At 45.8% G+C, this 19,083-nt stretch overlaps 1 protein-coding gene across 50 annotated transcripts in view; it reads right to left on the bottom strand.

Moving 5' to 3' along the window:
• NUMA1 (nuclear mitotic apparatus protein 1) overlaps nucleotides 1-19,083 on the bottom strand; it is a 68,554-nt gene that overhangs the window by 13,900 nt on the left and 35,571 nt on the right. For all 50 annotated transcript variants that reach the window (XM_070625980.1, XM_070625986.1, XM_070625994.1 and 47 more), the window contains 12 exons: nucleotides 18,071-18,144; nucleotides 12,391-12,476; nucleotides 7,916-7,995; nucleotides 6,720-6,802; nucleotides 5,774-5,854; nucleotides 4,370-4,457; nucleotides 2,935-3,055; nucleotides 2,225-2,382; nucleotides 1,816-1,933; nucleotides 1,586-1,703; nucleotides 1,087-1,227; nucleotides 102-224 (listed from right to left, as the gene is read on the bottom strand). In XM_070625980.1, the coding sequence (XP_070482081.1) occupies nucleotides 102-224; nucleotides 1,087-1,227; nucleotides 1,586-1,703; nucleotides 1,816-1,933; nucleotides 2,225-2,382; nucleotides 2,935-3,055; nucleotides 4,370-4,457; nucleotides 5,774-5,854; nucleotides 6,720-6,802; nucleotides 7,916-7,995; nucleotides 12,391-12,476; nucleotides 18,071-18,112 (1,239 nt within the window). In that variant the 5' untranslated portion in view covers nucleotides 18,113-18,144. The remainder of the gene's footprint in view (nucleotides 1-101; nucleotides 225-1,086; nucleotides 1,228-1,585; nucleotides 1,704-1,815; nucleotides 1,934-2,224; nucleotides 2,383-2,934; nucleotides 3,056-4,369; nucleotides 4,458-5,773; nucleotides 5,855-6,719; nucleotides 6,803-7,915; nucleotides 7,996-12,390; nucleotides 12,477-18,070; nucleotides 18,145-19,083) is intronic.

Genomic DNA, 19,083 nt, shown 5'->3' with positions numbered 1-19,083 from the left:
CCCTTCCGAAAACTGAGGATTGCCAGGAATCCGAACGTGGCAAACATGGGTCCACACCAACCCAGCACACAGGTCTCAGCACCGCTCTTGTGCATTCCTACCTGCAAGACATCACCCAGCACCTCGCCCTTCTCCCGGGGTGGGTTCTCCCGCAGCCGGACCAAATGTTCTTCCAGCTGTGAAAGTTTTCCCTGAAGGATTTCATTCTTCTCTTCAAGGCATTTCTGAGAGTAAACCAGAGCCCCGTGTGAACAGAGGTGGAAAAGGCACTGAATTACCACACGAGCCCTCATGAACATCCACAAAACACAGTACCTTATCAACTTGTTACCAAGATCTGCTTTTGCCCTCACCTAGAGAAAAACTCTCAGAAACCATGGACCTGGGACCATGAGGGACCTGACTTTCTAGCCCTAGTTCCAGGGCTAAACTAAGTCGCATGACCTGCTAATTCCTTCTCCAAGGCTGCTCCCTGTCTGGGCATCAACAGCAGAAGCAGCAGCCAGCACAGCACCTCCCTGGTCTCTGCCCGGCAATGTTCACTAAGCACCCAATGGGCCAGGCACTGTTCCTCACTTAAGTTCTAATCCACCCAACAGATCTGGGAGGCAGCTATTACTATCCCTCTTTTACACAACAAGAATCTGAAGCTCAGATGTTAAGTGACTTGCCCCAGGGTTACATGGTTAATAAGTGACAGAGTTGGGTTCTTAATAATAGCAATAATAATAACAGCAACTAATCCACTGAGAGGTTACTTTGCACCAAACAATGTGTTAAGTGCTTTATATGCATTATCTTACAATGGTTGATGAGGCCTCTGCTTGTTCTTTTTCTCATTTTAGGCAAAGGATGCTTAGAGAGAAAGAGGTCAAGGAACTTGCCCAAGATCCACACCTTGTAAACAGCAGAGACAGGATTCAAAGGAGTATTGAATGTAAGCCCACAATCTTTCTATTACAGCACACTATCAACGCTTGAAGAGAAGTCAGCTTAATTCCCATAGGCCCCAAAGAATAGAGTGGTAAATCAGCTTTCAACATGTGGTCAAGACTGTGGCCCTGGCTCCCCAAAGCAGAGAGTTACCTTGTCCTGCAGGGCTGTGCTGAGCTCCTTTTCGAGATGGGCCTGCTTCTCCACCCACTCCTGAGTGGCCCTGCTGTGCTCCTCTGTCAGTTCGTTGAGGGCACCCTGTAGTTGCTGTAGGTGACTGGCAAACTCCCGCAGCTGAGACAGACAAGTAGGGATCCCCATCAGCCAGGGTCAGAACTGGCAACACCACTGCCATCTGCTCCCTGAACTCCAGGGCTTGATGCCTCTGATCCTCCTTCCAAGCCTCATCAAACCAATCACAGCTAATCACATCTCTAATTCAGGACTACAACTCAAAGTTTAGGGCCACAAGCCAGTCTCTGGCAGCAGCCAATTATGGGATGAGGAAAGGGGCAAAGTGTGCAGGTCTCTGGAGAGACTGACGCACAGGACAGGTGCCAGGACATTCTTCTCAACTCTCTCTTGGGGAATCTTCTAGACCAACCCAGCCCCAAGGAGCCTCCATGCAGGGAACAGACCCCCCAACACTCACCTTAAAGGAAAGGTCCCCATTCTCCTCAGAAAGCTGGTTAATTTTGCGATCCATCTGGCTCTTCTCTGTCTTCAGGTCCTGGCACTGCTTCAGGGTTTCATGGAGCCGCATGGTGAGGCTGCAAGGGACGGAAGCAGCGAAGAGAGCGTGTAGCCACCCAACCTCCATGGGTGCAAGGCAGGACGGGGAGCTGGGGAGGATGGTGGGGAGGAAGGTGGGGAGAATCACACCTCTCATTTTTGCCTCGGAGCTCCTCAAGCTCCCTGGACTCCAGTGGGCTGGCCGCCTGCTTCTCATTCAGTAGAGCCAGGCGGTCAATGCGCTGCTGCATCATGGCGATCTGTGCATCTGCCCCAGAGCAGGGGGAAGAGGGGAGGAGAGTCAGCACCGAACTAAGGGGAAGAGGGAGAGGGAGGAGGAGGCATCCAATCTAAGGGAAAGGGAACATGGTGGTGAGGACAGAACGAGCCTCCAGGAGGTGGGCCTGACAGGCCCAGGGCTGAGCTCTAAGCTCCAGGGCCAGCAGAGAGGACAACGTGGGAGGCAGAGGGGCCATTCCTCAGACAAGCCAGAACTTCCCTGGAGGAAAATCCTGAATGCTGCCCATTCACACAATCTGCCAGTGTGCCAGGCACCCACCCTTCTCAGTGAGGAGCTTGCGGTTCTCAGCCAACTCCATCTCCAGCTCATCTCTATTATTTCTCTCATCTGCAAGCTGCTTCTTCAGCCGTCTCATCTGGAATTGTGGGGTCTGCAGGATGTCGCCCATAGGGGAGGCTGGAGAACCTGAGAGGAAGCTGAGGAAGGAGATGGCTCAGATGCCATGGTCAGAGCCTGAGATGTGACGGCTGAAGTGACCAGCAATAGGCAGGGATGGGGGAGCAGGGCTCTGTGGATGTGAGCACTGGCTGGGAGGCCCAAACACCTAATTTCTGTTTGCAGTGCTACCTCATGCCTCACGACATGACCTTGAGAAAACTTTTCTTCTCCTTTCTCCAAGTCTTAATTTCTTTGTCCAAAAACGGCGGGGGGGGGGGGGGGGAAGGGGGGGTGCATCTTGCTTGCTTCTGCAAAGCTGCGCTGAGAGAAAAGACTTCAGTGTAATCTCCAAGGAAGAAAAGCATTTCACAAACAGGGAACAGCCTTTGAGAGAGGCCTTCTGCCCAAGACAGATCCCAACCAATTCCCCCAATTAGTACTGGGGCAAGTGAGGACATCTAAGATCTACAGAATATTCCAAATACTCTCTAACGATGTGAGGGGCTGCTCAACAGCTCAGCCTCTAGGATGTGGGGTTTGGAGGACTAGATGCTGAGGCCCCGTCCCAGGAGAAGAGGCCCAGCACATACTTGTTCCCACTGGAAGAGGCAACCTTCTGCAGCTCTAGGAAGCGAACCTCCCTCTTGGCCTGGTGGCTGGGTGGGGAGAGCTCTTCAGAGATGGTGCTGGAACAGGTGGAAGGGACGGAAGCTGAGGGGAAGGAGCAGACAAACAAACCACAGAGAGGTTAGTAAGAGAGTCAATAGATTTGCATCTTTATGCAATTTGAGAACTTACCTTAGTGGGAGTGAATCCAGACACTTATATGTAAGCCACAGAGGGAAGCCACTGGGCAGAGTCTGAAACCTGGTATCTGGGTTATCCAGGTCAGTGTCCCTAAGCCAAATCAAGCAAAGGGCTTCCATTTCCACAGATCATCGGTGCTCAAGGAGAGAGCACAGTGGACTGAGGGTATCCACCATGCTCAGAGATGGAACCAAGTGCTCATGCTTTTCTCTCAAACCAACATTGCAGAGACAGCTTGGGAGCCAGAGCAGGATCTCCCCTCACCGCCGTGACCTCTCAGGTCAGAGCCACCAGCCTCTTTTCTGAACTCCTCCATTCTGAAATCTTGCACTGCCAACACGACCTCTTTCTCAATACCTTCTCTTCCCTTGGTTCCCAGGAGCACTTTTGCATGGTTCTCCTACCTCTAAACACCCACTCTTAGTCTCCCTCATCTGCTCCTCCCTCCTCCACCCATCTGCTAAGCCCCCAGAGTTCTGATGGGGCCTCCGTGCTCTGCCCACAGTGCCCACAACTTCAATGGCCATCCATACACTGACTTGCAAACCCATTACCTGGCCCAGAGCCCTCTCTTGCATTCTAGACTCACATTTCCAACATCTCCGTCTGAAGGGCTCATGAGGAACCTGAATATGAGGAACATCAAATTCAGCAGGTGGAAGAGAATTTGCCGAGTCCCACGTCTTACATCCTATAATCATTAGATGGCCTCTTCCTGAGGTGACGGGCAGAGCTATCACTCTTCCCATTGTACTTCCAACAGGACAACTGGTAGATTCAGTACCTCTCTGTTCTGGCACTTATTCTTACCATACTTACTGGTTATGTATCTGCCTTCCCTCCTAGAACACAAGCTTCATGTGGAGAAAAATATTTTTTAAGACTGTACATTCCCAGCTTCTAAGCCTAGGGTAATGATTGCTTAAAAAATAAAAAACAAGAAAAGTATGTGTGTGGGGTGATCAAGGAGAATCTAACAGCAGACATGATCACTTATAAATGTCTTGCTTAGCTGCTGCCAGGCAGCAAGGAGGAAGTCCACAGGAACTGAGATGATGGCAACATGGCCCAAAAAGTCAACCTACTCCATTATACACACTTTTCCTGAGCACCAACTCTGCGCCTTATGTGGGGCCAGAAACAATCCCCCACGGCACTTCTTGACAACTCAGGATCCTAGCAGTCTCCAGCTCTGAGAGGAGTGTGGACCCTACTTACCTTTCTGTAAGAATTTTTCTAGGTCCTCATTCAGGTTTAGCCCATCCTCATGGTCCAGCACAAATTTGAGAATGATGGCTAACTCAGCCTGGGCCACAGAGAGAGAAAGAGCATCACTTAGGTGTTGGGAAGGCCTGAATGGATGGAGGGTGCCACCCTGGAAGTCCCAAGAGCCTGCTGGAGCCCCCTCTTGTTCTCAGAGCTGGAAGACCCACAGTCCAGCTGAGAACATTCTACTAGAGACGTGTTCACCCCACTTGCCCCTGCGCTCTGTCCTTCCCTAAAGATGCACCGGGAGTCAGAGTTCCTAACTGACTTCACTCCTGACCACAAGAGAAGAGAACAGGCAAGGAAAGTAATGCAGACAGAAAGCTTTATACAGAACTATGTTGGCCTCTTCCAGCTGACCCTCAGGGTTCTTCTTTGAGTGAGAACACGTCTGGGGCTCATCCAAAGCTTATCTACCAGCTGAGCTGTAAAATAGTCCCTTCTTTGTCTGAATTCCAAAGCTACAGAGTTGATCTGGTTTTCCTGACCAATTCTGCTGTAGTTCCTTATTCCTTTAGAATTTCTGTTTCTGTTAGGCCTATGACCAGCTTAAAGCAGAGAAAAGGTCGAATGGAGGAAGAAGCCACCCATCCTTCCCATGCCACAACCCCAGCCCCAGAGATGAGCCATGAGCTCAGTGAGTACAAAACTGGATGATTCGACATTTCCACCACTACGTGAAAGGCTACAGCTCTCTGGACACTGCCCCACCAGTCACCCACATTACCCACTCTGGCATCCCAGCTGCTTCTGCTCTGGGAAATAAAGGACAGCTGTTTATGCAGGAAGCAAAGCCAACATCAGGACCTATACAGCAGGTAGTTCCTGGAAACCAGGTCAATTCCCTCTATGATGAAGCAGATACACCAACTCCTCTTTGCTTAGGGACCATGAAGAAGGGAGAGGAGGTGACCACTCTGAGCTAAGCTGTCATGTTGGACAAAGACATTTTCTCTCACTAATCCTTCCTAACAGAGGAAAGGAGGAATAAATGGAATGATAGTCTGCGTAAAAAATACACACACGGGAACACAAATATGAAGAGAGAACAACTTGTATGTATTATCCAAACACAGTACAGTCACAGGTATAATTAAATATATGCACATGAAAAAGGACTTGGAAGTGTGTATCCTTTAAAAGTTAGCAGTAATCTCTGGGAATGAGATTCTTGGCAATTGCTATTGCCTTCTTTGTGGTTTTCAATATTTTCCAGACTTTCAATAATGAATGGCTGTAACTACCGTAACATAATTTTTTTAAAAGAACAACATATGCTGTTTCAAGAAAAACAAATGAGGGTGGGGTAAAGCACAGGCTAGGCCTACTAGGTGGGGTGGAGGCAAAAGAGCTTACCTGAATCTTATATTCAAATTGGTCCCAGTCCCTGGGACTTTTGGAGCTCATGGTGGAGTGGTATAAGAGCAGCATGGTCATCTAGAAGCCAAACAGGAGGCAGTCACTGAGTAGAGCTGTCTCTATTCTCAGTGCCCACCTCTGGGCTGTTCTGGGGACTCTGAGCTATTCTAGAAACTCTTCTTTTTTTTTTTCTTTTGAGGAAGATTAGCACTGAGCTAACATCCGCCACCAATCCTCCTCTTTTTGCTGAGGAAGACTGGCCCTGAGCTAACATCAGTGCCCATCTTCCTCTACTTTATATGTGGGACGCCTGCCATAGCATGGCCTGACATGTGGTGTGTAGGTCCGCACCCAGGATCCAAACCAGCGAACCCCGGGCCACCAAAGTGGAACGTGCGCACTTAACCACTGCGCCACCAGGCTGGCCCCCTAGAGACTCTTCTAAAACTCCTAGAATTCAGCAGCCCTAGGCCACTGCCCTTAACTGCACCAGGAAACACCTGATTGAGGACTCAATGCCCACTGTGCAAAAAGCTGGGTGTCAGGATTCCTGCATAGCTAAATTCCTGAACTCATGAAACCCTGGGTATGAAACTTAAGGCACCCTCTATAGGCTAGCACCCTGAAACAGAAGATGGAATGAAGTAGACTGAGCTAAAACGAAAAATATGACAACAGCTGGGTGACGCCTGATTCTTGCCAGGTCTTCATTGAGGCCCACAGGAATGGTCTAGTAAACCTCTTTGTCATTAGGCATGGGCTCCTAGAATCCTTGGGCTAAATTAGCCTCTGCCTCAGACAGGTGGTTGCCTGGACCTACCTCTAACCTCCATAAGCCCCAAGAAATAAAGCACCCACCACTGCCTCTGAGTTAAGAGAAGGCCCTGCATATCCCCTTCAGTGCCACCCTCCCAAACCCACCAGTCTGGTATTCCACAGGTACCTTGGCCAGTTCCAGCTCTGACCCCTCCATGACCTTCTGCACTGACACCAAGCATTCTGGAGAAGAGGGATGTTTTCGGTTTTCTATAATAACAACAATGTAGAAAACAGGGTGAACTTCCTGGGGATCATCCCCGAGATCATCAGAACACCTCAGAGTCGGAGGAGCAGAACTGCTGTCTCTGGGGGGCTAGGACACCTAGGGCTTCTTACTCCTATGTCCTCTCTCCCCCAACACACGTTTCCATCTGAAGTTAGTTCCATCCTGGGTCAGTCCAAGGGGATGGTTCAAGACAGCAGGCTTGGAATTCACAGCAGCTCTGGGGCATGACTTTGCACTAGTCACCCACAAACCAACTCCTGCTCAGCACCACAAAGTAGGAGCTTGGAGATTCCAGGCCACTCTAGAATCCTGTTCCACCTAAGGCTGCAGAGGAAGCCTGCAGCTGAGGCAAACTTGGAGGACCACGGACACCTGGTTCTTACGCTGCCAGAGGGTGTGGACTCAATTACTAACACCTTGCTTTATATAAATCCTAGCACCCTTCCTATAATTTCCTTGAGGTGGAGTTAGTGGATCACTCCCATGTATCAAAGATGAGGGCTTTGTGTCCACAGCTGTATGAGGGAGGGGAACTGACAAGCACTGTGCTAGAAGCTTTGCATGTGTTCTTAGTTAATCTACCCATTAACCTTAAGAGCAATTATTATTCCCTTTGTTTTATTGATAGGGAACCTATGTCCAGTGAGGTCACACAGAAAGTGAGTAGGAGGGCCAAGATCTTAACCCAAATCTGCCTCTGCCCCACACCTGTTGCCTAAGCAATTAATTCAAAGTTATCTGGAGAAAATGTTTTTCTTGCAAGAAAAAGAGGGTAACATGGATCCTTCCCTCGCCTCCATCTCCTCACAGTGTGGGGCAGGAGCCCAAGGTGACACGTCCCCAGTACTGACCCTCTGGCTCTACGTGGATCCCAGAGACGGACTCTGGGACTGAAGGAACACTCTTCTTCCCTGACTGGTGTAGGCACCACAAGGCCCAGGGAAGCTAACCCGGTAGTACGGATCTCTGTGGCACAGAGTGGGCAGCCTCCAGCCTTTGCTCCTCCAGACATCTGTGAACTGGTTCCTCTGGACTCCCAAGTCCCAGGAGCTGAGGAAGCAGCTCCTTCCCAGCTAGATAAGAAAGGTGCTTACTCTGCAGAAAACTGCACACAAAGTCCAGTCTCTCTGGCACCGGCTGCTGCAGGATTTGCTGCCCCTCGTCAGTGCCGTGGCTAGAAAAAGAGCAAGTATTAGGACTGGAGTACTTAGCAACCCTTCCCTCATTGCTCCTGCATCACATGCTACCTTCCCATTCCTTCAGGCTTGGTCTGTGCTGGGTCTCAGAGAGAACCAGACCAGATGCTGAAGGCAGGGGAGAAGATACCAAGACACCACTTAGTCAGAAGGATCTGTGTGGTGGGTGAAAAGTAGGAACTTGAGTCATGAGGTCCTTCTGGAAAAGACAGCACTCTGCCATCCTATTTGTGAATATAAAAAAACTCTGTGGGAAGAGGGCCGAAGGACATGGAGGCAGCACAGATGAACAGGAAGCTGGAATTCAATAGTCTGGAATGGCTCAACCGTAAACCATCAGGAAGCCTGGGACATGCAGCTGGAGTAAAAGTGAGGAGGGATGAAGGAAAGGGACAAACGGGTCCACAAACCAAAAGAACAGGAGGGAACAAGGCTCTCAAGTGACCGGGCAAAGTTCAACACACATCAGGCTGAAGGCTGAGGTGGCTAAAGCCTCCCAGAGGCCAGGCTGAAGGGCAGTCACTCTCACGCTGTGCATGTTTGTTGAACTAGAAAGGCAAGCCAAGCGCAAAGAGAGCAATGAGGACAAGGAGGCAGCAGGGGGCGCTCTCTCACAGCCCAGGCCCCAGGCCCCTGGATGCTAGGGCTAAATGCAGTTTCATTTTTGGAGATGAGTATCTTCACTTCAAGTCAGAAAGCTGACTGCTCTATCTAGGCTATGGCTGGACATACTGATTAAAGGTCCTCCTGTTCCTCAGAACCTGAATCTTCAGGTTTCAGCCAACTTTATGGAGGGCAGGGCAAGCCCTAGAATCAGTGCTAAACATCCTGCAAAGCACAACCAGCATCCAGACCAAGACCACAAGAGTAGCTCCCTCCATCACTCACGTGATTACCAATGGTTCTTCCCAGTGAACCGCCTACAAGCAGCATTCTGGGTAGCTCACGTGTGATTAGGGACTCCTCCCAGACTCCTAAAAAGCCATCTTCTCCAACCACCCACAATCTGGAATGTTGGGACTTCTTGCCTCAGCACAGAAGAGTAATTTACCAAACAGTATGCCATTAGATAAAAATAAGAATTCTTATATATATTTTCTTATTAGATTAAAAAAAATAATTCTTGGGTTAAATGTTTGAGAAATGCTGGGTTATACCAAATTCAACATTTTCTAAAGAAGAGCATATAACACACATTATTTCCTAAACCTATTTGACCACAAAAACTCTTTTTTCCCCACTAAGTCTCTGGGATAAGGAAAGCTGCATGGAACATGCTTTGGAAAATCCTGGTCCAGGAGAAATCCAGCCCATCCTTTAAGACTGCGTTCAAAGTCTCAAGTCTGGCAGGAAGCCATCCAGAACTGCCTCCACCCTCCTCCTCAGGAATTCCTACAGCACTCATGGATACAACTGCATCATTTACAACTGATCACTCTGTGCGAGCTGAAACTAGGAATATAGCGGGGCTCCGGAGACAGATGAGGGATGCTTTTTACTGGGAAGAACAGAGGTCAGTGTCAGTAGGACAAATGTCAGGGCTTTAGGTTTTCTGGCAAAATGCCTCCACTAAACTTTGCTATTCAAGCCTCACAGATATCAAAGAGATGGGACAGCCTTTTGCTTCAGGCTATTCACACACAGAAGAGAAAAGAAAACCTGTCAGAGGGATTGACTGATGAATTTTCCCAGAGAGAGAAGGCCAAGTGGCCAAGCAACAAGCCCTGTTCAATTCCCACAGCTTCTGTCTGCCCCCAGCCCTGCGGTCCTCCACGGCTTTCCCCTGAGAACTATGCTTTTGATTTAGGTTACCAACAGTAGCAGCATCAGAAATGCAACAGCCAGATACATTCACCAAAACATCTGTTTTGCCAAAGAAAGTTGGTCTGCATTGTCCTGGACCTGAGATGGAGATTAGGTTTAACCTGGGATTTCAACAGCCCTTCCCTGCAACACACACATTCTCTCTCTCTCTCTCTCTCTCCACCCTCCCCCTAGTCTAAGGCTCGGCAGCACATTAGAAGACAACTTGGAAAATGGGCATCTTGAATTTTTGACTCTAAACCTACAGGGGCTAAAGCAAGGACACACATCCTTAGGACTGGACACATCTACCACTCTTGTCATTAGGCCAAGGAAATTTATTTGCTCAAAAGCAAAAACTCTGATCTATTCTTAAGTTTAAAAAAAAAAGCATGCTGCACCCTATTGTATGTTACAACACGAGGCATATCATACCTGGCTGCCTCTCTTTTGGTGATGTTAAAATTAAACAGTGGGTTAGGTATTGCCAGCCTAATGGTTTTACCAGCCACTCATGTTGGTTGCCCAGATCTACCACTTCATTATCGTTTGCAAAATAATTATTTTCATTAAGAGTTGCAAAATGCTGATTTATAGGTGGTGTACAATTCCACCTATGAAGTGTCCTTGCAAAAAATAAAAAACTTAAGCTAATGAAGCTTAGATCTAATTATCAGTTTACATGCAACAAGAAGAAGAGAAGAACAAGTTAAGCAGCACCATGATGATGCAATTAACACAATCCAGAATTTAGGAAATTCTACAGGATCCAAAAAAGAAAAAATAGGTTGGGGTATGAAGGCAGAAATGAGTAGGAAACAAGACTGGTGAGAGGAGATGATGAAAGCTCTTGTGTATGAAGGCTGAAGATTTTAGAATTCAACCCCCAGTAATGACCAGTCACTGAGGCTCCAAAATGAAAGCAGAATGGGAGGAAGCTTCCCGAGACCACATGTATAGGAGGAATGTCCTGGAAGAAGGGCAGATTAGAGAAGAATGAAATCTCAAGGGCCTGGTATTCAGAATTAGGCAGAGAAAGGGATGTGAGAAGTCTTCCAAAGGACAAACTGGGAGGATGGTAACTGATTAGAAATCAGTGCGAAAGGAGAGGGAGAAATTGAAGTTGATGGTGAATGTCCTGCCTGGGTAACTGGGAGAGAAAACGGCAGTATCTGTTCCAAAATAAGAATAGTGATTTTTTTCTGAAGCACTAAGGCAGGTACTACTGGTTAGAACCACAGGGACTTTTAAGAAATCCTAAAAGATATCCCACTACCAATACACATTTCAAAAGATACACTCAAAAGATTAAAAAAAAAAAAACAAAAAACCTCACCTGTCCTGGGCTATTCAGCCCTGCTAGACTTTGCTGATAGAGAATATCAACCACAGTTTTATTCACTTCTTTACTTATTCAACAAACATTAATTAAAATTAAATCAATGTGTCCTAAGCTAGGCACAGAGGACTCCAAGATGAATCAGACTCAGTCTCCGCCTTTGGCAAGCTCAGTTCTACCTTCTTTCCCCGTCAATGAGCTGTTGTCTATGAATGGGTGGCCAAACTGCTTCAGATGCTGAATCCCTGATGCCAGTTCCTACCCGCCAGGAGTGGAACATAAACACCCTCGACACTTCAGGCTATCCTTGGCCTGAGAGCTCAGTCTACTGTGCTTTCCTTTAAAACAGGGGTCCTCTCCATCTCTGTCCCCCCAATTCCTTATTATAGCTGGCCTCTACTTTTGCTCATAGTACAAAAAAGTGAGAGAAGGTCAGTTTTACCCTCATGATTCCTGAAAGTTGACGATACAGGAAAAAGGATGAACTATATGAGCTTAATAAACTGCAGGTTAAAGCTTGATCCATCTTTGCTTGGTTCCAGAGAGGTAAGATATTAGGAAGAGGCCCCACTCCATTGATTTCCCAGATAACTGAAGTTCAAAGGAATCGTGCTAAAAACACAGATATAAAACGAACAGGCTGAGCTAGAATCCTGGCTACATGACAACAACACACTTATTAAATGCTAATCAACCTCACAAAGCAAGTTAATGAGGCAAGTGAAAATCCTGGAAATGCTATAATGGCTTAGAAAGGGGCATATCTAACCTAACAAGTTAGAGATGAGATTTCTAGGTGCTTCTTTTTTCCCTCTAATGTAAGAGCCTCCCCTTTCTTCTTCCTGGCCCTACAGGTTGCAAAAAGGGCTTGTGAGACAGGGACGAGTGAGGAAAGACGGTTGTAGAAGACTCCCACTGAGATAAAGGACAGGGTGCCTCAGAGCAGGCTCTTGGAGTACTGAGAGAGCACGGAGACTTGCAGGCTTTTCCGTGTGGGAGTGAGGGAAGCCTCAGGATGGGACAACAGTGAAACCTCTCCCATAGAGAGAGACAGTGACTGCAGGATGAGGTCAATGTGTTTTTGCCTCTGGGCCCCACACTGGCTTATGACATCCCAATCCTCCCATGCATTCTGGTCACAGTGGTCACCACAGAAAGGGAGGAAATGCAGTTCCCATCCCAGCAGGCAGCTTCGCTTGAAAGGCTGGAAAGGGATGTGATGCAGACTCACATGCTGTCAACGATCTTGATGAAGATGCTGCAGTCCTGCAGCTGCGGCACAGCATCCACGGGGTCAGCCACCCGCAGACTGTTCACCTGTGAGACAGAGGGAAGAGCCTGGTGAAACTGTCATTAAGTGCCAGAAGCACTGTGGTTTGCTCCTTTCCCCAGATGTTGACAATTCTCTGCTCACTCTTAGTGCCTATAGTTGTAGGCTACAGGAATGAAGGAACAGATGATTCTAGGATTTTTAACTTCAGCAAAGAAATGCTGCTGCACCCACTCATCCACTAACAGCCACCTGAATGTTGCCATCAGAGTCCTTCCTCTGGCTTCAACTAAGTAGGAGCTTAAGTTCTCCTAGGATGTTCCAGCACTAGGGGTATACTTTAAATATAATTAGGCATAAAATGATTCAGGAAGGATACACAAGAAACTGGTACCACTGCTGTCTCTAGAGAAGAACTTGACAGCTGGGAGTCAGGGATGGGAAAAACAAAGACTTCGTATTACAGCCTTTTTTTTTTTTTTTTGAGGAAGATTAGCCCTGAGCTAACTACTGCCAATCTTCCTCTTTTTGCTGTGGAAGACTGGCCCTGAGCTAACATCCCATGCCCATCTTCCTCCATTTTATACATGGGACCCCTCCACAGCATGGCTTTTGCCAAGCGGTGCAATGTCCACACGTGGGATCTGAACCGGTGAACCCCAGGCCACCGAGAAGCGGAATGTGTGAACTTAACTGCTGTGCCACCGGGCAGGCCCTATAGCCTTTTGTATCTCCTGAATGTTTACATTATAACCCTTTGGAGCTCAGATTTTTACATTACAGCCCTTTGTATCTCTTGAACTTTGAAATATCTATTCAAGACATATTAAATATTACATATAGTTTATATACTCCCACACAGATATAAAATCTTATTATTCATGCTTTTTAAATTCTTTACAGACATAAAACTTTGGCTGAGGGAGGAGGGAGAACTGATGGGGAAGCAAGATAATTAAAGAAAAAGGGAGGAAGGAAAAGAAGAACTGGGAATCCCAAAGAAAAACTTCCTGTTAGCTTTCTTTGCCTTCAGCCAGGTATCCATCTAACAGTCTTTACCACTAGAAAATTTGCCAGCAATCACATGCAAATGAATCGGGTATACAGGTTATTCAACAAGCATATATGATCGACCTCTACAGGAAAACCCTGCGAATTCTACAGGCACCAAGTCAGAAGCAGCCTCAGCTGAAGTTTACCTTTGTATTACCATAGGAAGGAAGGGTTTCCTAAGTCAACCACATGTGCAAGACTGAGGGAGGAAGAAGACTTAGCCGGATTAACAAGGTCTTTTTTAAAATTTCAGCATAATGGTCATGTGCAAATGAGTAGATTCTATTGTTTATAAATGTGTCCCTTAAGAGGCACTGGGCTGGGAGCCCCCAGACAAGGATTTTAGGTTTAACTCCTCCACTAACTTGCCAGAAGCCTTTGTTATCAACTTTATTTCTCTCTGTGCCTATTTTGTCACTTGCCATGGATGGAATCCCTACCTCATCTACCTTAAAGGACCAGTGTGGGTTTAAATGGGATTATGGATAGAAAAACACGTTACAAAATAAAAGTACTAAATGCAAAGCACTATTATGGTTAATAAAATAAAAAGAATGAGGTAGATCCAGTAAGACAACTATTTTTTTTTTTTGAGGAAGATTAGCCCTGAGCTAACTACTGCCAATCCTCTTCTTTTTGCTGAGGAAGACTGGCCCTGAGCTAACATCCGTGCCCATCTTCCTCCACTTTATATGTGGGATGCCTGCCACAGCATGGCTTGCCAAGCAGTGCCATGTCCGCACCCAGGATCCAAACCGGCAGACCCTGGGCCGCCGAGAAAGCGGAAGGTGTGCTCTTAACTGCTATACCACTAGGCCGGCCCCATCCAGCAAGAATTCTACTTCTTGGCAACTAAACTAGCTGCATGCACTGGAGAATCAAGAGGATTAAAAAAAAAAAATCAATGATCCAGCTACAGAAATGATAGTATTTATTTCAGTTAAATACGGTTTACATTAAAAACAACTTCCAGATGAATCTAAATTAAAATAGGTTAAAAATAAAAAAAGGAAAACATGACCTCTCATTGAAATCTTAAAGACAGGGGCTGGCCCCGTGGCCGAGTGGTTAAGTTCACGCGCTCTGCTGCAGGCGGCCCAGTGTTTTGTTGGTTCGAATCCCGGGCGCGGACATGGCACTGCTCATCAAACCACGCTGAGGCAGCGTCCCACATGCCACAACTAGAAGGACCCATAACGAATAATATACAACTATGTACCAGGGGGCTTTGGGGAGAACAAGGAAAAAATAAAATCTTAAAAAAAAAAAAAAAAAAAGAAATCTTAAAGACAATATATTTATACCAACCTTTTTTTTTTTTTGAGGAAGATTAGCCCTGAGCCAACATCTGCCACCACTCTTCTTTTTGCTGAGGAAGACTGGCCCTAACATCTGTTGCCAATCTTCCTCTTTTTGCTTGGGGAAGATTCGCTGAGCTAACAGCTGTGCCAATCTTCCTCTATTTTGTAAGAGGGACGCCGCCACAGCATGGCTTAATAAGCAGTGTGTAGGTCTGTGCCCAGGATCTGAACCTTCGAATCCTGGGCCGCTGAAGTGGAACGAACAAACTTAACTGCTGTGCCACCAGGCTGGCCCCTATTTATACCAACTTTTGGGGGGAAAAAGCTTAATCTATTTAGTCAGGAAAGGCCAGTATAAATTTTCTAGGAAGATTCTGAATATTCCAGGCCAAGATCCCTTTCTACCTGCTGAAAACAAAGAGACTGCCAAGACTTAAGCATCCAAAAACTATCTCATTTTAATACCTGCAATCTACATAAAACATTCAAGGGCTATGAGTTCTTGTTCACTAATAAGACTGAAAAATCACATCAATTAGCTGATTTAAAGTCACTTAAGGAATCCAGATTCATCTCATACTGATTAAGTAATAATCCAGCAACAGTTTCTTTCATGGATATAAAAATATATTTTCTTCCTGTGCATTATTTTGCTCTCAAATGAGAAATCATTTGAAAGTTGAGGAAGCGGAGAAGCTCTTTCATCTCCAGTTGGGGTATAAAACATGAGAGGGAGGGTGAGGTCACTGCAGGATCTGAGGGCTGCCTGTAAGGCTTTCGGGGCTGCTCAAGGTTGTAGAATCTTAAAGTTCCCTACTCCCTATCACAATGTATTCATTATAATTGCTGGGTACAGAATAATTTCAAGCTATATTTTTAAATAAAATATAGGAGCCGGCCCCGTAGCCAAGTGGTTAAGTTTGAGCACTCCACTTCGGTCGCCCTGGGCTTCGCCAGTTCGGATCCTGGGCATGGATGTGGCACCACTCATCAGGCCATGCTGGGGTGGCATCCCACATGCCACAGCTAGAAGGACCCACAACTAAAAACATACAACTATGTACCAGGGGGCTTTGGGGAGAAAAAGGAAAAAATAAAATCTTTAAAAAAATTTTAAAAATAAAATAAAATATAAAATTATTTTTACATTATGAAATAAACCACTGAAAATTTGGAAAAAGAAAAAACAAAAACATTTATTCCAGTATTTTAATATATGCACTTTTAGCATTTTGATGTATTTCATTCCAGCCTTTTTTCCCTAGGTCACTGTTTTTTTTAAAACCACAGCTGTAACTGTCACATGTTCATACGTGTGTTCTATGCTACTCTTCTCACTAACATAACAGGCATTATTTCATGTTGCTATAATGTCATAAAATCCACACTAGCTGCCCAACTTTTGCTTAAACTGAAACATTCTATGTAACTATATATATATTTTTTGTTTTCCTTTTTCTCCCCAAAGCCTCCCCGGTACATAGCTGTGAATTTTTAGTTGTGGGTCCTTCTGGCTGTGGTATGTGAGATGTCACCTCAGCATGGCCTGATGAGCGGTGCCATGTCCGCGCCCAGGATCCGAACCAGCGAAACCCGGGGCCGCTGAAGTGAAGCACAAGAACTCAAACACTCATCACGGGGCCAGCCCCCTATGTAACTATATTTTAATGCACGGTCATTGTGATTTTTGAGAAACGTAGACAAGCATCTGTTAAATAAAACTAGCCTTGTGTCTGTTCTTCTCTATAACAGTAATAGTCACCATAGGATGTAAATAAGTAAATAAACTGATCAACTTGAAATAATGTGGCTAAAGTATCCCCCAATATTCAGTTAACCCATTGAACTAGAGACATGGCTCATGGTCCCCTGCAACCCAACCAGGCTTTTCTTGAAGATGAGGGGAGGAGAAGGAAGACACAATGTTTCTAACATAGCTATAAAACAATGAAATGTAATGTAAATATGTAATACGTAAAATATAAAAATACCCATTTTAAATTATGCAACTAAAATTTGCATTTATTTCAAAAACTCAAGACTAAGAATCCATGTTTTGTACATTAAATACATAGTTCCTGACTGAAGATTTGAGAGTGATTAAAGACAGTCTTTTTTTTTTTTAAATATTTTATTTTTCCTTTTTCTCCCCAAAGCCCCCCAGTACATAGTTGTATATTTTTAGTTGTGAGTCCTTCTAGTTGTGGCATGTGGGACGCCACCTCAGTATGGCCTGATGAGCGGGGCCATGTCCGTGCCCAGGATCCGAACCCGCGAAACCCTGGGCCGCCGAAGCAGAGAGCGTGAACTTAACCACTCGGCCACAGGGCTGGCCCCAAAGACAGTCTTATTAAACCTACCCTACTTGGAAATTAAAAAATCATTTCCTTTAAAATAATTTTTTAAAAGTTGGCTCTTTTTAATTGGCCCTAATTGATCAGCAGTGAGGGTGACTACTAAAATATCCTGTAGCAAATAGCATGCCCAGGCAATATTTTAAGTATCAAGAATTATTATTTATTCAGATACTGTGCTAAATGGTTTTGTGCGTATGCTAAATGTTTTTTACACACATTATCTCATTATCCTCATAATGACCCTGTGAGGTATTATTATTATTACTTCCGTTTTAAAAACGAAGTGCTAAGAGGCTGCATAACTTGCCCTGTGTAACGCAGATGGGCCACGATTCTAAACCGAGCTGTCATCACTACACTCCATGGCCTCTTCTGTTTCTCTGTAGCTTTATATTGCCACTGTTCAGTATTATCTTTTCATTTGCCACTGTCTTGGGCAGAAAATATATGAAAAACCTAGCAGAAGGATTTTGGTGCAGTAATTAAGGCAACAGGAGGACAATGGAAACAGAGAGAAACACAGTAAAGAAAGCGAGGAGAACCTTGCCCTATGATTAAAGGCCTTTGAAGACCAAAGTCCTTACGTGTCAGTGAAGTTCAGCATCAATCCTTTAAGTGAGAAAAATGCACAGGGAGCAAATGAAGATGGGTTTCCATGCTCTCCTGCAGCTAGCTTTCCCATGACCGAAAGGGAATATACACCTCAGAGGACCTTCCTCCAAGCTACAGAAGTAGAGTCATGGATCACTGTCAGCAGCAACATCACCAGAAACAAAAGTTAAAAACTAAGGGGAAAGGCAAAGGAAAACTGTATTTCCTTAGTCTGGAGATGAGAAGACTTGACATAGCCCTGGCTCCTCAAAGACTCCTCTCTCACCCCTCCCAAGCTTTCTGGAGAAGTTTAACAGAAAAATGAGGAAGATCACTCACCCAAGAGAGGAGTGCAGCCGCCCGGGTGGCATGGAGCGTCATCGTGGCGATACCAGACAGTCACTCCAGTGCACCTGGAACCCAAGAGAGGAAGAGCACTTAGTTATACCAGATACCCAAGATGAAGGAGGAGAGGGGAAATGGTTCCATTTACAGGCTCTGAACACTTAAATAAAGCACTCTTCACTCGGCACTTAATCCACCAAGGCACCATGGGAATTTTTAGAGAGCTCAGAGTACACATCAAAATTACTATAAAACTTATCATGTCAGAGCTGACAGTAAAGAATCTTGCATTTAATTCAGTGTCCATAAGCTCTATACACAATGTTTCTGTTTCACAGAAAATACAACATTCAAAGCTGGCCTTCAACCCTGCTCTTTGGGACATAGTGCCCTTAAAACATGGAATAAACAGGGGCCAGCCCAGTTGCCTAGTGGTTAAGTTCAGTGAACTCCACTTCAGCGGCCTCAGTTCGGTTCCCCAGTGCAGACTGATACCACTTGTTGACAGCCATGCTGTGGTGGTGACCCACCTACAAAACAAAGGAAGACTGGCATACATGTTAGCTCAGAGCTATTCTTCCTCAAGCAAAAAGAGGAAGATTGGCAACAGATGCTAGCCCAGGGCAAATCTTCCTCAGCAAAAAAAAAACAAAAACAAAAACATGGAATAAATATAGTTTTTCAGACACAGCTGCGTCTGAATGCAACCATGTGACCATAGTCTTGGGACCTTGAACAAATAGCATAACTTCTTTTAGTTGCAGTTTCCTCATCTGCATAATGGGATCCACAAACACCTCTTTGGGTTATTGTGATGCTTCAAGATAAAGCAGACAAAGCAAATAGCCCAGTGCCTGGCACACAGTAGGTATTCAATAAATGATCACTGTTCTTAAGCAGAAAGGTTGATTTCTGGCTCTTTCTGCAGGTACCCAAATTCTACCTAACTAACAATAACCAAGTCCTTGGAGAAAGCTCTCCAAATTTTGGATTTTTATACACCCCCC

Source organism: Equus przewalskii, chromosome 6 (genome assembly GCF_037783145.1).
Source record: "Equus przewalskii isolate Varuska chromosome 6, EquPr2, whole genome shotgun sequence".
Taxonomy (NCBI): Eukaryota; Metazoa; Chordata; class Mammalia; order Perissodactyla; family Equidae; genus Equus; species Equus przewalskii.
The sequence above is the reverse complement of the archived record's forward strand: the minus strand, read 5'-3'. Positions and strand labels throughout refer to the sequence as shown.